Source organism: Rutidosis leptorrhynchoides, chromosome 3 (assembly GCF_046630445.1).
Source record: "Rutidosis leptorrhynchoides isolate AG116_Rl617_1_P2 chromosome 3, CSIRO_AGI_Rlap_v1, whole genome shotgun sequence".
Taxonomy (NCBI): Eukaryota; Viridiplantae; Streptophyta; class Magnoliopsida; order Asterales; family Asteraceae; genus Rutidosis; species Rutidosis leptorrhynchoides.
The window spans coordinates 166,854,342-166,869,475 of record NC_092335.1 but is presented as its reverse complement, the minus strand read 5'-3'; the positions used below and the strand labels follow the sequence as shown (position 1 = coordinate 166,869,475).

The 15,134-nt window shown below is 36.0% G+C and overlaps 3 protein-coding genes across 3 annotated transcripts; 1 reads left to right on the top strand and 2 right to left on the bottom strand.

Annotated features, from left to right (window-relative positions):
- Nucleotides 1–4,012: 4,012 nt before the first annotated feature.
- On the bottom strand, nt 4,013–4,669 carry LOC139900579 (uncharacterized). Its single transcript, XM_071883345.1, has one exon. It carries the CDS (start codon nt 4,667–4,669, stop codon nt 4,013–4,015), a length of 657 nt encoding a protein of 218 aa, XP_071739446.1.
- An 828-nt stretch (nt 4,670–5,497) lies between these two features.
- Nucleotides 5,498–11,421, top strand: LOC139900578 (protein PHYLLO, chloroplastic-like). Its single transcript, XM_071883344.1, has 14 exons — nt 5,498–5,650; nt 5,756–5,953; nt 6,055–6,272; nt 6,359–6,440; nt 6,520–6,634; nt 6,928–7,022; nt 7,174–7,227; nt 7,370–7,438; nt 7,516–7,620; nt 7,703–7,897; nt 7,980–8,078; nt 8,716–8,810; nt 10,532–10,680; nt 11,351–11,421. The coding sequence occupies exons 1-14, from the start codon at nt 5,498–5,500 to the stop codon at nt 11,419–11,421; spliced, it is 1,698 nt and encodes a 565-aa protein (XP_071739445.1).
- Nucleotides 11,422–12,554: 1,133 nt separating this feature from the next.
- Nucleotides 12,555–14,247, bottom strand: LOC139900577 (F-box/FBD/LRR-repeat protein At1g13570-like). Its single transcript, XM_071883343.1, has 4 exons — nt 13,786–14,247; nt 13,211–13,324; nt 12,976–13,128; nt 12,555–12,893 (listed from the first exon to the last, which is right to left on the bottom strand). Exons 1-4 carry the CDS (start codon nt 14,245–14,247, stop codon nt 12,555–12,557), a joined length of 1,068 nt encoding a protein of 355 aa, XP_071739444.1.
- Between the last annotated feature and the right edge of the window lie 887 nt (nt 14,248–15,134).

The window sequence follows — 15,134 nt, the reverse complement described above, 5'->3', positions numbered from 1 at the left end:
CCTCCAACTCGGGTGGTGGCATTCGGTATGGGGCTTTGGAAGGTGGTTTTGATCCCGGCTCCAACTCGATCGCATGGTCAACCTCCCTCCTAGGTGGTAACTTCTTTGCTAACTCCTTGGGCATGACATCCTTGAACTCATCGAGGACCTTCTCAATTTCCTTGGGTACCTCTAGTTTTCCCTTATCTTCGACCGTCTCTTGCTTTGCTACCGCTAAATAGCATGTCTCATTCTTGTTGTACCCCTTCTTGAATTGCATGGCCGAAAGTGACTTGGATGCACTCTTGCTTCCACGTTCGGTTGACACCATACAAGTCTTCTCACCATCCAAGATACACAGTGAATTAGCAAACGGCATAGGGAAACCGCGTACCTTATCTAGGAACTCCATCCCAAGTACTAACTTGAAGTCATCCATAGGCACGACTGAGAGATCAATCATTCCTTCCCATTCTCCAATCTTCACATATACGTCTTTAGCCACCCCACTAATCGGTCTGGCACTCGTGTTCACCGTCTTCATCATGCCACTCTCTTTTGTTTCCTTAAGTCCTAGCCTTTTGGCTTCATCGGTGGAGATAAAGTTATGAGTTGCTCCCGTATCCACCAAAGCTCGTACCCGATCTCCACAAATGTTAATATCTACGAATTGGAGTCCTTTAGCCACTACCTTGGGTATCTCCGTCTTGGCCTTGATTGCGTTGAGGATATGCATTGATCCTATGCACCGCTCCTCATCCTGACAACCCGCCTTTTGAGCTTCCATAGCATGAAGGCTAGCTTTCTTCGGACAATCTCGGGCTCTATGCGGTCCATCACATATGAAACATCCATCATTCTTGTAAGAAGTTTTTATGCTCTTGTTATTCCCGGTTGGTGGCTTACGTGTATTATCATTCCTTGATTGGGCGGGCTTATCTCCCCCACCTTTCTCATGGCTCACCTTCTTATCTTTTGACTTGAACGAATCTTTCCTATTAGCATGGTCGACTAGTGCCTCCGCTTGAGCAATTGCGGTGGCAAGGTCTTGGACTCCTCATCTCTCCAACTCCGTTTTAGCCCAAGGTTGCAAACCATCGAGAAAATAGAAGAGGAGAATATCATCGGGAATATCTGGGACCTCCAGGCTAAGGTTCGTGAATTCTTTAATATACTCCCGAATCGTCCCGGAATGATGTAATTTACGTAGACGACTCATCGCATCCTTTTGAGCATTCTTGGGGTAGAATTGATTCTTAAGTTCAGTAAGGAAATCATCCCAAGTATCAATAGTAACCGTACCTTTCTCGATATCTCCATATCGACGACGCCACCATAACGCTGCGGTATCCTTCAGGTAACGGGTTGCCGTCTTGATCTTCATTGCATCATCCACTATGTTGACTCCCTCCAAGTATTGTTCCATCTCCCATATAAAATCATCAACCGCTCGGGCTTCCCGCTTCCCCACGAACGGTGACGGCTTGGGAACGTCCACCTTCGGATCATTGCATCCAGTGTTGCTACCCCCACTAGCCATGAATCTCAAACAAGAGTTCATGTTGGTTTGTAAATCCACGAGGCGTTGGTGAATAGTGGAGACCTCCCCCTCCATTTCGCCTCGCAACTTCGTAATCTCACCCATGAGCATACCCCTTAAGTCATGGATCTCACGTCGCATGTCAACGTCTAGCACGTTGATTGCACTCTTGCAATCATCTTTCAATTCGCCAAAGTCCCCGTCCAAACCATCCAAACGTTGGTGGACGTCTTCGACCTTTGCTTTCACGTCGTCCATGGATGTCTCTACATCCATGATCCTCTTGTCCAAGTTTGCGACAAAGTCTTTGGACATACCTCGGTTCTTCTTGGCTCCTTGTCGAGTCTCTACCCGACCACGAGTCTCATCACCCATCACACCACTTGTTGCGCTCACATTCTTCTCGGTCTCGGTTGCCATCTCCTTGAATCGACCTTGCTCTTGATACCAAATGTCACGGACTTATCTCAATAAGCTCACGTGCGGCACTTAGTCTCTACTAAGTCAGCCTTACTCGGACCTTATAATGATTCAAGTAACCAAAAGAGAAAATATTATAGAACAAGTGGAATTGAAGAAAATACTTATATTGCTTGAGAATGCTTTACAAGAGAGAATGTTTGAGATTTGAGGTGTGGTGTGCCAAATGAGACCACCCCTATTTATACTACTTCTAACACAAAATGGATGGCTAAGATTAATCTAAATCAATGGTTAGGATCTAAGTACTAGAAACTTCAAGTATATACATGGAGATAGATATTTCCATGAACATTCCATAACATTCCATGGAAGAACTCATGAGAAAGTTCTAGGGAGCTTCCATGATGTTCTTGGGCCTTCCATGAAGTTCTTGGGTTAAAACCCTTAATTGGGTCATAATCTTAGTGGGTTGGGCCACAAACTTATTGGGTTGTGACAAACAGTAATCATGTTATTTTCATTATTTCACTTTTTTTTTTCTCTCCAACTATAGAGAAGAAACTTTCGTAAAAGAACAACCCTTCAACATTACCAAAAGATGCTCAAAAAAAATCTTTTTTACAAAAAAATCAACTAACTTTTTTTTTCCTCTCTTTTCTTCCTCAACGATAAAAAGACAACTTTCATAAAATGAACAACCCTTCAATGCTACCAAAAGATGTCGAAAAAAATTACTTTTTTACAAAATAGATCAACTAACGTAAAATAATAAAAAAAAGAACGCTAAAAGAAGCCACTTTCACAAAAGAAACAACCTTTCAATGTTAGATGTCGAAAAAAAAAAAATTTTTTACAAAATAGATCAAGACTTTTTTTTAATTCACATTCAAAATGGAGCCCCCGACGCGAAACGAGGGCTCCACAAATAGTTTTATACAGAATTAGAACTGTGTCGTTAGTATATTTTACTCCGTATATTATTTTCTTTTGGGGAGTTTAGATAGGAAAAAAAAAATGGTTTGAAAATGCCATATTTCTATTATATGCACTCAACTTTCATCTCTCTCATTCAATACATTAAACTTTGTATTGTATACTATTTTATGCATTAATTTATATAGACATCCGGTATCCGATTATTTGCTTATGTGTATCCAGTCATTTTTATTTTTTCCATATCATCTTCCACGTGTAGTAGATATTCACATTCGATTGCCACTATTTTATACTTGATTAGTCCTAACTCTTTCAATTTTGTCTGTTTTATTCTTCAAACCACTATGGCTGCCGCTTTTTCATCATCTTCCAGAAATATCACCACGACTCCAAACCTAAGAATTCAATACTGTGTTGTTCCAATTTTTTTAAAAAGGAATCGAAAACCGTGAATGTGGACATCGATTATATGTCTGTATTTCGTGGACATTAATAAACCCAGGAAGAAGATTTATTAGTTGCCGAATTTTTGCATTTTTTCAATTTGCCCTAATATTTTTGTTTTTTAATTTTTTTTTCCCCCTAATTGGTGTTTTGTTTACAAGATACACAAAGATAATGTAAAGTTTTTAAGTTTATTGATGATTGAGATTCTAAACCAACACTACAAAGATCTAATGTTGAAATGCATCTGCAATTTAAGAAATTAAACTCTTGACATGATGATGCTGATGCTGATGATATGAAACTCATTTAAGAGTTATTCTTTTTCAAGTTCAAGATCAAAGTTCATGGTAGGTTGTTTCTAGGTATGGTAGTAATTGTTGTATTGTTATGTATAGTAGTAGGTATTTTGAGTTTTAGATTATTAGTTGTAATGTTTCATATAATATGTAAGAAATGCATTACCAAGGTTATGATTATGATGTAAGAATGCATTTGTTATGTGCATGGCCGTCTCAACAATTCGAAGGCCCAAGGCGAAAATAAAAATGGACTCTTGTACACGTTGAAATTTTAAATACAGAAAAAATATAATATTAAAATTTACCAATACGAAAAAAGTTCTCAAGACATGCGTATCAAAATATTTTATATACTCAAAATATTTGTCCTTCAACTATAACTAAACTATTATTTAAATAAAACTACTCTCCTAGCATTTTTAGAAGCAAATTCGTTTATCAGCTCTTTATAGTCAATACTCTTCAATATATCATTCTCAATAGATATCAAAGCCAATCCATTAAGTCTTTCCTGTGACATGGTAGACCGCAAGTAGTTTTTCAGCAACTTCAGTTTTGAAAAACTTCTTTCTGCAGATGCTACTGTTATTGGAATAGTCAACAATACTCGATAAGCAATTATTACATTAGGAAAACAATCGATCTTTTTCACATTTTCCAAAACACCAGCCGGTCCCATAGTTTCACCGGGCAAGAACTTTTTAAGCAATTTTAACTCCTCATATAGTTCATTTGCATCAATATCTAATTTTCCATTATACTTGAGAGCATCTTCAAGACGAATGCAACATAGCTTAAGATCGTCATCATCAATGAATTTTAACTTGTCATATGCAAATAGAAAACCAAAAACCTCTTCATACTCTTCGTACTGTCTGAATCTTGTGCTAAGAGAGGCAATTGCCTGATCAACAATGTATAAAAAATTATTAACTTTAAATGACTCCTCGGTAGATAACAAAACACCGTGATCTCTTGAGCTCTCATCAAATTGTTTTTTCCTTCGAATTACACGTTTTTGAGGAAACACTGGATCAACACCCATTTTTAATATATATATATATATATATATATATATTTAAAATTTTGGACCCTTAAAAATTTTTAGGCCCTAGGCGATCGCCTATCTTGCCTATGTCCAAAGACGCCAATGGTTATGTAATATAAGTGTTTTCATTTGGCTTCAATGTATATTCACTACAAATCTAGAAGAGAAAAACATTTGTACACAAAACTAAAAGAATACTTATGTACATAAGTAACGTATACAACTACGTACAAAACTGCAAGTGCAGTAAACTTATGTACATAACTACGTACAAACTGAAAGTGCAGACAACTTATGTACACAACTTATCTACATAACAATGTACACAACTATGCCAACACAATTACAAAATTGCAAGTGCAGACTCACTTGTGTAATAAATTGCAGTTACATCAAAGTTTAAATTACAAAACACATTAAACCAACAGTTTACACCATTCATTATATGCCAACATATTACAAAGTACATCACAGTTACAAACAAATTATAAACCATTCATCATATGCCATTCATTCACAAAATAACATTGATAGATTGTTTACAAAAGACATCACTGTTATAAACAATTACCCTTAACAAGCCTTCTTTCATAACATTCATTCTTTCCATAATTCTTTCCATAAGTATGACCCCTAACATTCGGACGTTAATTCGTTATATGCGAAGAATTATGATTACTTTTCGAGAAAGAAATAAAATGGAAGGGATGAAACGAGCAACAAAGGAATAACACAGGGACTATTTAAGCAAATTTTGTATAAATTTTAAAATATTTTGTTCATTGTTTATAAAACAAACAACATTATCCTGTAACAGTAACCACTATGAATCTCAATACCAAACTACCTTCTTCCCCTTCCTCGATCCTACCATTCCACACAATTACTCTTCCGTCGTGTAAAGTCAATGTCATTGTATCCCAAGTCCGTCGCCGTTTCACATTTCTCCGGCAGCATCATCATGTCCCCAATTTCAAGGTCTAAATTATTCAATTTGATCTTCATATATATTTATAATTTTTTTCTTTTCTTATTTAATCAATTTCAAATATTACAAAACATGTATGTATTGTGTACGTATAGGTAGTTCGTAATTCAGTTCAACAAACGGAATTTAAGCTACTGGAAACAGAGGAAGCTGAATTACTACTAGCTACCTGCATTACTCGTACATTGACTCCGGCGTTGACTATAGAATTAGGACTTGATAAAATTAAGCATGCTGTCGAGGACTTGAAGCTAAAACCTAATTGTGCTAAAGCTGGAATGTACAGATTTCAGGTTTTCTAATTATTATTTCAGCCAATATATTAGTCTCATTATGATATATGTAGCATATATGTAGTAAATTATATCTAGTTATTGCTTAAATTTATGTGTAGGTTGCTGTATCTCCTGGTTCGAAAGCATTAAATTGGTTTTGCAGTCAGGATCCATCGCTAGGAGTGTTTCCTCAGTTTTTTGTTTCTACTAGGGATGAGAATTCAACTAATAAGTCTTTATCGTTTAGTCGAACGCGTGGTGTGTTTGGAATTGGTGCTGCAGTTTACGTTAAAACGTCTTATTCTTCTGATTCACTTGAACAGACGCCTTTTAAAAGGTTGACTTGTTTTATTATGTTTTTTTTAGTGGTTTTTTAGTTTCACATTTTTTATTAATCTTTTGTTGGTACTTTAAATTTCACAGGTGTAAATCTATAGATTTGGCACATCCAGTGGCTTATGGCTTAGTTGGTGACGATAAATCGTTCTACATGTTTATTCCGCAGGTAAATTTTTGTGTTGTCTGTAATTTTCTAAAGCAATATATATTTAGGCTCGCAAAATTAAATGTTTAGTATTTTACAGATAGAACTAATTGAGTCGGATGGTATATCGATATTAGTCGCAACGCTAGCTTGGGATGACTCTTCGGTTTGTGTTTATGAGGAGGCTTTAAATAATGTTATCTATCTTATAACAGGTACTCCCTGAGGCTATCATTTATATTTTCCACTAGAAAAGTCTTTACAATTTTATTCAAAAGTTAAGATCAGTTACAATTTTGCAACATTTTTAGGCTACTTATAATAGGCGTTTATCGATTTAAGAATCAATAACTTGATATATCTTTTCTTATTAAAGAAAATGTGTAGTTACGTGTGGATAACAAAACTAATATATTTGTAGTTATTACTAGTTTGAAAAAACATTAAGTGTAATTTGTGTATTTTATATCCACAAGCTTTATTTTATGCAAAATTTCATCTAGGTCAGCCCTTGCAAGCCCCATTACAGACGTATGCCTGAATAAGTCTGTTAGTGCTGTTTTAAGAAAGTTCAACATGGCGGGGGATAAACATGCAAGAATGGTACATTTACCTTCCTGCATATTAACTTCATTATTTCTAATTTTTTTAATTGTTTGAAAACAGTTATCCTATGCTTTAAGAGCCTTACTTTGGAAAACGTTGTATCGGACAACATATTTGATCCTAAAATTAGTAGAACTGATCTTTGTAGGTATATACAAATGCTATATTGCTGAGGGATAATTGCCTTGAGCACATGGAACTGGTATCTTTTTTATCCTGGTAATTATTTAACATCAATATTGCTTGGATTTGTTGTTATATTGTCTCGGTCAATGTTAAAAAGTCAGGTCAACACCGGTCAAAAGCCTTTACTAATGTCTGTAAAATGCCCACATATCCTGTAGAAACATGCTTCATCATCCTGTCAGTTCTCACTTAGACTTTCAGATACTGTCGCCATCTCCAATAACATGGTACAATAACTAAATTGTTCTATTATCTTTTCTCTACATATCATTGTTTATAACTATTGGTTTCTCTTGATAAACAGCTGGACGAGTTCCGAGATATAAATTCTTCTTTGAAAGAATCTTCCAATATCAATACTTTGTGGGCATCACTTATGATTGAAGAATGCTACAGACTTGGTTTAACAGTGAGATTATATGATATTTCTTATTCACTTATTCACCATTTCATTAAATAAAAACAGAATATAACTTCTTTTTTATATGTAGTACTTTTGTATAGCTCCAGGATCACGCTCGTCTCCTTTAGCTGTTGCTGCTGCTTGTCACCCTATGATAAGTTGTACCGCGTGCTTTGATGAGCGGTCACTTGCATTCCATGCTGTTGGTTACGCTAGAGGCTGTCGTAAACCAGCTGTCGTTATAACGTCATCCGGCACTGCAGTTTCAAATCTTCTACCTGCTGTGAGTGATTGATAATTGAATAATCGTCGCGTATGCCCATTTTTTCTGTGTGCTAATATTAATAAAAAAGGGAAATTTGCAGGTAGTTGAAGCTTATCAAGATTTCTTGCCTCTTCTATTACTGACAGCAGATCGACCCCCTGAGCTGCTCGATACTGGAGCTAATCAAGCGATTAATCAGGTATGTAGTTTATTAGTTCGTCATTGTAAATTGCATAAAGAGAAGTAACAAACTTTAGTTTTATTAATCTCTCTGGGAGTACTCGGATGTTGAAAAAGTTTGACTTTGACCGAATTTTGATCAATTTTGACCTATTTTGACCGAGTTCGAGTTTTGACCGATTATTCCGAGTAATCCCGAGTTTTGGCATAGTTTGACCAAATTTGACCGAGTTTGACCAAGTACTCCCCGAGTTGCAAAACCCGAGTACCTGCCGAGTAATTCCGAGTTCTGCAACATTGATGTGGTGTGGATAACACACTTATTTGCAGTCACAAATTAGGCTCAAACTTTCATAAAGTATTCATTCTGGATACTCTTTTAAGTTTAATGGTTTTCACATGTCACATCACTAATAAAGTCAACATAGTCAAAGTTACAGCACCTCATCACTTTTACAATGTAATCATGTCTTTTCTGAAAATTTGTTGGTTTTTATTTTCCTAAGTTTTTGCTAGTTGGTTATCTTGTTATGCGTGAAAAAAGGTGGTTATTTAAAACATAAATCTGAAAAGTTGGTTACTTTTGTATGCAATACTTGTTTTTACTTTGCTGCGAACAAATGATTTATCACATGACATAATCTCAAAATTGCTAGGTTAACCATTTTGGTTCATTTGTGAGGCACTACTTCAGTCTTCCTGCACCAACAGACATCATCTCGACAAGGATGGTTCTAACCACCACAAGGAGGTGCGTAGCATAGCAAACATTTTTCAAAAATTGACAAAGTTGGACAGCCCACTTTGGCGCGCCGCGCGGGTATATGGCGCGCCGCGCCATTACCTGTGCAGAGAATTCTGGCAGTTTTTAAGTTTTATGCACGAACCTAACTTCAAACAATCACCATTTATGACCCGCAAACAACCAAAGCATGTATCTTATATCATCGGAAAGGTATTTTGACAAGGAAAACAACTAAACACATTTCATCAATCACATTTACTTTTACAGCAACAAAAATCACATTCAAAGCTCCTCATTAAATGCATTCAAGTTCATAAATGAAATTCGATGATTCGGCAACAAATTTACATGAATGATATGCCGTTTCGAAGGTGATCAAGCATACAATACAACCTAACACTTACAAATAACATTTCATGTCATTCAAAGCATTTAATGTTCACATTCAATTCTATCAAACCCTAACCAACAACATCAAAATCACTAATCATGTTTATGAAGTTTTCTAAAACAACCTACACCTCAAATTGAAACTATTGATGTTAGGAACACATTTAATACATGCATTTATAATATTTTAACATCATTCAACAACCAAATTACCAAATCAAACACACCAAAGTTTATGTTCATGCTAGTTACTTCAAATAACAAAATCGAACATATAAATCATATATTCATGTTAGACTTGAGCCATAGACACTAATTAACAACTTTATAACTTAAAAACATCAAGAACACAAAATCTAGTGATTTTAGAAAGTTACCCAAATGTAATGAAATCGGTATGGAATCGAAGAGGAAGTTGCAAGGATTCCAAATATGAAATGTGTTTTGATTGAAGCTTGCTTGAACGAATTTAGATGATGATTCTTTGAGATGGAGTTTGAGAGAATAATTGAAAGTATTAAAAGAAAATGGAAAAGGGAAAATGGATAAATGAATGGAGGAGGAGAAGTGTTGACCCTTTGACCTAGTTAAAGGTTTGGCACTTTGGCAAGTTTGATCCCTCTAGTTCGGTTGCGGGTGCGTGAATTACCTAAACGAGATATTTTAAAACGCGTATTAACGGGAGATGTTATAGTCATATAACGGACTTTAAATAATTAAACGAAAAAGTAAACGGAAAAGGCGGGATGTTACACGTGCATGGGAGTTTTCTGCTTGGTCAAGTATCTCCCAATATATTCTCATTTGACATGTAACGTGGCAAAATGATAACCATGTTTACCCATGATCTCATGAGCATGTGTGCATGTGCATGGTTTATGGAGAAAATCATTACTTCAATTACTTCTACTCCGTATATAAATAGATGGTGAATGAAAGAGTAGGGTTAGGCCTCTAGATTACATATTTTCATTTATATGTAGTCTCGAGAGAGAAGTCCAAAGAGCCTCTTATTACTTTATTCATTTGTATTTGTAATTGAAGAGAAAGCCTTTAGTTCATACGTCTGTTGAGCTAGAGAGAAAAGGAGTACGCCTCTAATTTACATTCAAGTGTATTGTAACATAGAGAGAGAATAATAAATAATGATTCACCCAAATATTCATTGTCTTTTTGTCTTCCAAACTGTTACTACAACCCTTCGGCCAACCAATCCATATACAATCCCAATCCTTACGAAGTCGTTGTGTTCATCTCAATTTCGTAACGGATCAGCATATTTTGAACAAACCGTTCGATCATGAGATATTTAATAATCCGTAGATGTTTTTTAATAGACAGAGAAAAGATATGGGAATAAAATGTGGTGCCATGATTAAAAGGCCGAGAAAATTAGGTTGTAAAGAAGACATTATGGTTGAAGAAAAAATAGGTTGCAAAAAAATGCAGGAGATTGGAAGGCCAGATGGATGTCCTTTGGTGGGAGGTTACCCTTTATCAAGTCGGTTTAATTTACCCTTATATTTCTTCTCACTCTTTCATTCTCCTATGTGTGTGTTAAAATCTCTTGAAAGTTTAATAAGGAATTTTTATTGTAGTGAGTAGGGTGTTAAGAACAATATGACATGGATTAAATGGATAATATTCTTTCAAAGTACGTGATGGGGGTCTTGTTGTTGGTTCCTTCAAATGTAAAAATTGGACTCTTCTAAGAAAGTGATGGTGGAGACTAGGTCCGTATAACATTCGTTTTAGGTCAGAATCACTGTGAGCATTTATGGGTCGGGGGAAGTTTGGGTTGTGGTGTCTCGAGTTCGGTCACCTGTAAAACCTCAACTTGGGGTTACATCATTCGAGTCGGAGCTAATATCGAGTTGGTTTGGTTTCCCTTCAGGGATTCCTTCTTAAAAGTAACTGGTGACGATGTCAACACTGTGTTTTAGGAAGAGTCTTAGTTGGGTGGTGTGAGGCTTTGTGACTGATTCAAAAGACTATTCGAACTTGAATCGGATAAAAAGGTTGTATCTGCAACAGGGTTACTTGGGTGGATAATAAATGGGTTGGGAATTAGAATTGGGTGCACGATCCGAGGGGACGAGCTTGTAGGGAAATAATAAATTTTACTCCATGTTTTCTTCTCTTGTTTGGTGTAACAGTAAGAGGGACAAATGAAGGTGAAATCTTGATGATTATGAAGAATTCACAACAAAACGATTGGCATGATTAATCAATGAGAAGTTTCTTAAAGGAAGTGAACATAGAAAATGAACGGTACAAAACAATCCGATTCCTCAAAAAATAAGCATTTTCGCGTGGAGAGCTATGCGTAGAAGACTTTCGGTTCGTGTGGAACTTGATAGGAAAAGAATTGATCCTGACACACTTAGATGCCAGATGTATAGTGGTGACATAGAATCGGTCAAGCATACATTCCTTTTCTGTAAGCATGCGATGGAGACATGAGAACGATTATATAAATAGTGGAATGTTACAAATTTGAGCCTATCAGAAATGTTTAGTGGAGTGTCGAGAGAAAGATTATCAGAACTGGGCCAACAAATGCGGTGGAATGGATAACTAGCTACCACATCTGAAAAAATAGAAATCAACACATTTTCGGCAAAAAAAGTTGGAGTGACCCAGTCATGATCAACGAAATACAAATAAAATGTTTCGTATGTTTATATTCTTATTTCATATGTTTTTAGCAGATGTCATAATATACCGTTTACAGCTACTACTAGTATTTAACAACAACAACTAATCCCGCGTATGCCAGGTATTAGGAAATGAGACGTAGATAACCTTTCGTCCAACCTAGATTAAAAGAGAGATTCTTATAGTTTAACTATATTTTCATGGTTGAAAATGCGAAACATGTGGTTCTGTCCAAGAAATCTTCTGTTCAATTTTTTCAATAATATTATAAAAATGGCAGTGTAAAGTAACCAGTAGTATTAAAAGTTGGTCGCCTTTGGAAACGTTCGCTTCTCCACTCACGTGTAGAGAAAGTATTCTCCCTCTCCCTACTCCCCTTCCGACCAATAACAAAAAGTAAAAACAAATAAAAAATCGATACGTACCTGAGTGTGCTATACGTAGCTCAAGAAAAAAAAGCAAGAAATGCTACACTAGTATTTGACAAATTATATAAAAACAAATGGGGTTATGATAACTTAATTGAGTTCCACAAAGGATGACTTTACTTCATAATCAAGTATCAAGTATCGGATTTATAACATAGTAGAAAGTAGCTAGGCTACTTTCTACGACATAAGAAAACATAATCTGGATATGTACTCCACAAAATAGTCCACATAAAAAGCTTTGACAATCCTTAACGTTAACAAAGACAATTACCTAGTATCGCCAAAATCTTAGCCTTCGTGAAGTAGTTTCCGGGCGTTCAATAATTAGTTGTGCTGAAGGTGATGCACGTGGAAATGGAAAACGAATCATATCTCTAAGAATCTTCAGTTCTTTGTCCACAGAAACATCGTCATTAAGCTCAATTCGTGCAATCTTCAGTACAGTCGACCTAGCCATGATCAGTTTCACAAATTCCATTCCAAACTCCATAGTACTTAAACCTACGATTTCAAAACTCTTAAGATGATCTAAGGTCAAACTCAAGTCGTCTTGGAGATCAGCAAACTGCAAACAACTTTCTTGAATCGGCAACTTTTCATTATCATCCATCTAATTAAGAAAACATGGTGAAAGTCTTCAAAACTGTATTATAAGACCCATTATCGTAAGCAATATGACTACATATATATACCTGGAAAAAAATTCGTTCTAGATTTGGGGAGCTCCTGATTATGCAAAGGACAAATGAAATGACATCTTGTTCCCTTAGGCACACATCCAAACAAACATAGGTGAGGTGAAGCAAAGTCGAAAGCTTACTTGGTATACCACCCGAAGAAAAGAACTTAAAAGACAAAAAACAAAACAAAGATTAGCAATCGCAATTATTCGTGTATGAGATGCATATAATCTTTGACCAAAATCACCTTCATGTAATTCTTTGAGAGAGCTAAAGTACTAACTAAAGGCACACACTGGAAAAGCTTCACAAAATTAAAGGAGTTTTCCTCTACATATTCTTCTTCATAATCGACCTGCATCTATAAACATAAAAATACATTTACAATGATATCTTCAAGTAAAGCAGCTTCGTAAAAGCTAGGTTATATGAACTTTGTGTTGTAGCTCATGTGATAGTGGTCTGCCTCTCTTAGCGAGACGTCAGGAGTTCGACTCCCGTTGAGTGCAGCATTGCACACAAGGTTACTCATTTACCCTTGAATTTCGCCTAAGGGTGCCTTCCGCACATCGCGTTGCCGGGGCTTGGGGGGGGGGGAGTTATGTAACTGTGAGAGATGAACACGTGGGTGGTTAAGTCCCCCTGGGTGATCCCATAATATTGTTCAAAAAAAAGAAAGAAATAAAAAGGTTATATAAACGTTACCAAATAGATTCTTTCAAGTAGTGGGCAGGTCGAGAGGACATGTTGAAGCCCTTGAGCAGAAACCTTAACATTATAAAATGCGATGCTCCTCAACTAATTAAATCCATTAAATGTCACTGGAGGTTCAAAATAACAACCCGATAGCGGTAAAACATCTAGTCCTTTCAATGAAAAGAACGAAGTGGGTAGTTTGTAGAAAGAGCCAGAAGTGGAAATCCTCAACCCTTCCACATTAAATTTCCTTGAAATATAAAGTATGATATGGTCAAACTCGGCTACCATGCCCAATTTGTTGATAGAAAGAATGAACTCAAGTATCATCGGACCACTATGCATTAACAAAACATGGAAGATCGCATTGACAAGCTTATATTTCACCAAACGTCCGCCAACAAAAAACTCTTGAACCAAGTTATCATCAAATACAAGTTTGGGCATAGTCATCCAACAATGCCTCCATCTCTTAGACAAAATGCTGGTTCTCAATGCATCTCGGATTGGCATAAGACTTAAAATTGTTTCAATTATGTTTTCAGGAAGGGAGCTGATTATATCCAAACTTAGTGTTTGAGTTTCCATTATATACACTCCATGAAAGGACCCGTTCATATACATTATAAACGATTCACAATAGTTTATTACATCGCGAGGTATTTGACCTCTATATGATACGTTTTACAAACATTGCATTCGTTTTTAAAAGACAAACTTTCTTTACATCAAAAATTGACGGCATGCATACCATTTCATATTACATCCAACTATAATTGACTTAATATTAATCTTGATGAACTCAACGACTCGAATGCAACGTCTTTCAAAGTATGTCATGAATGACTCCAGGTAATATCCTTAAAATGAGCTAATGCACAGCGGAAGATTTCTTTAATACCTGAGAATAAACATGCTTTAAAGTGTCAACCAAAAGGTTGGTGAGTTCATTAGTTTATCATAATCAATCATTTATGTAATAGTAATAGACCACAAGATTTCAGTTTCCATAAATATCCGTACACTCGCAAGTGTTTAAAAGTATTCTATAAGTTGTAGGCACCCGGTAACAAGCCTTAACATTCATGTTTTACCCTCTGAAGTACACCAGATCAGGTGTGTTTAAAATAACCTCGAAGTACTAAAGCATCCCATAGTCAGGATGGGGTTTGTCAGGCCCAATAGATCTATCTTTAGGATTCACGCCTACCGTACATAGACAAGTAGTTTAATGCTACCAAGCTAAGGGTATATTTCTGGTTTAAACCCACATAGAATTAGTTTTAGTACGTGTGCCTACTTCGTAAAACATTTATAAAACAGCGCATGTATTCTCAGCCCAAAAATATATATTGCAAAAGCAATTAAAAAGGGAGCAAATGAAACTCACAATACTGTATTTCGTAGCAATTATGTATATGACAGCACTGAACAAGTGCAGGGTTTGTCTCGGATTCACGAACGTATCAATATTG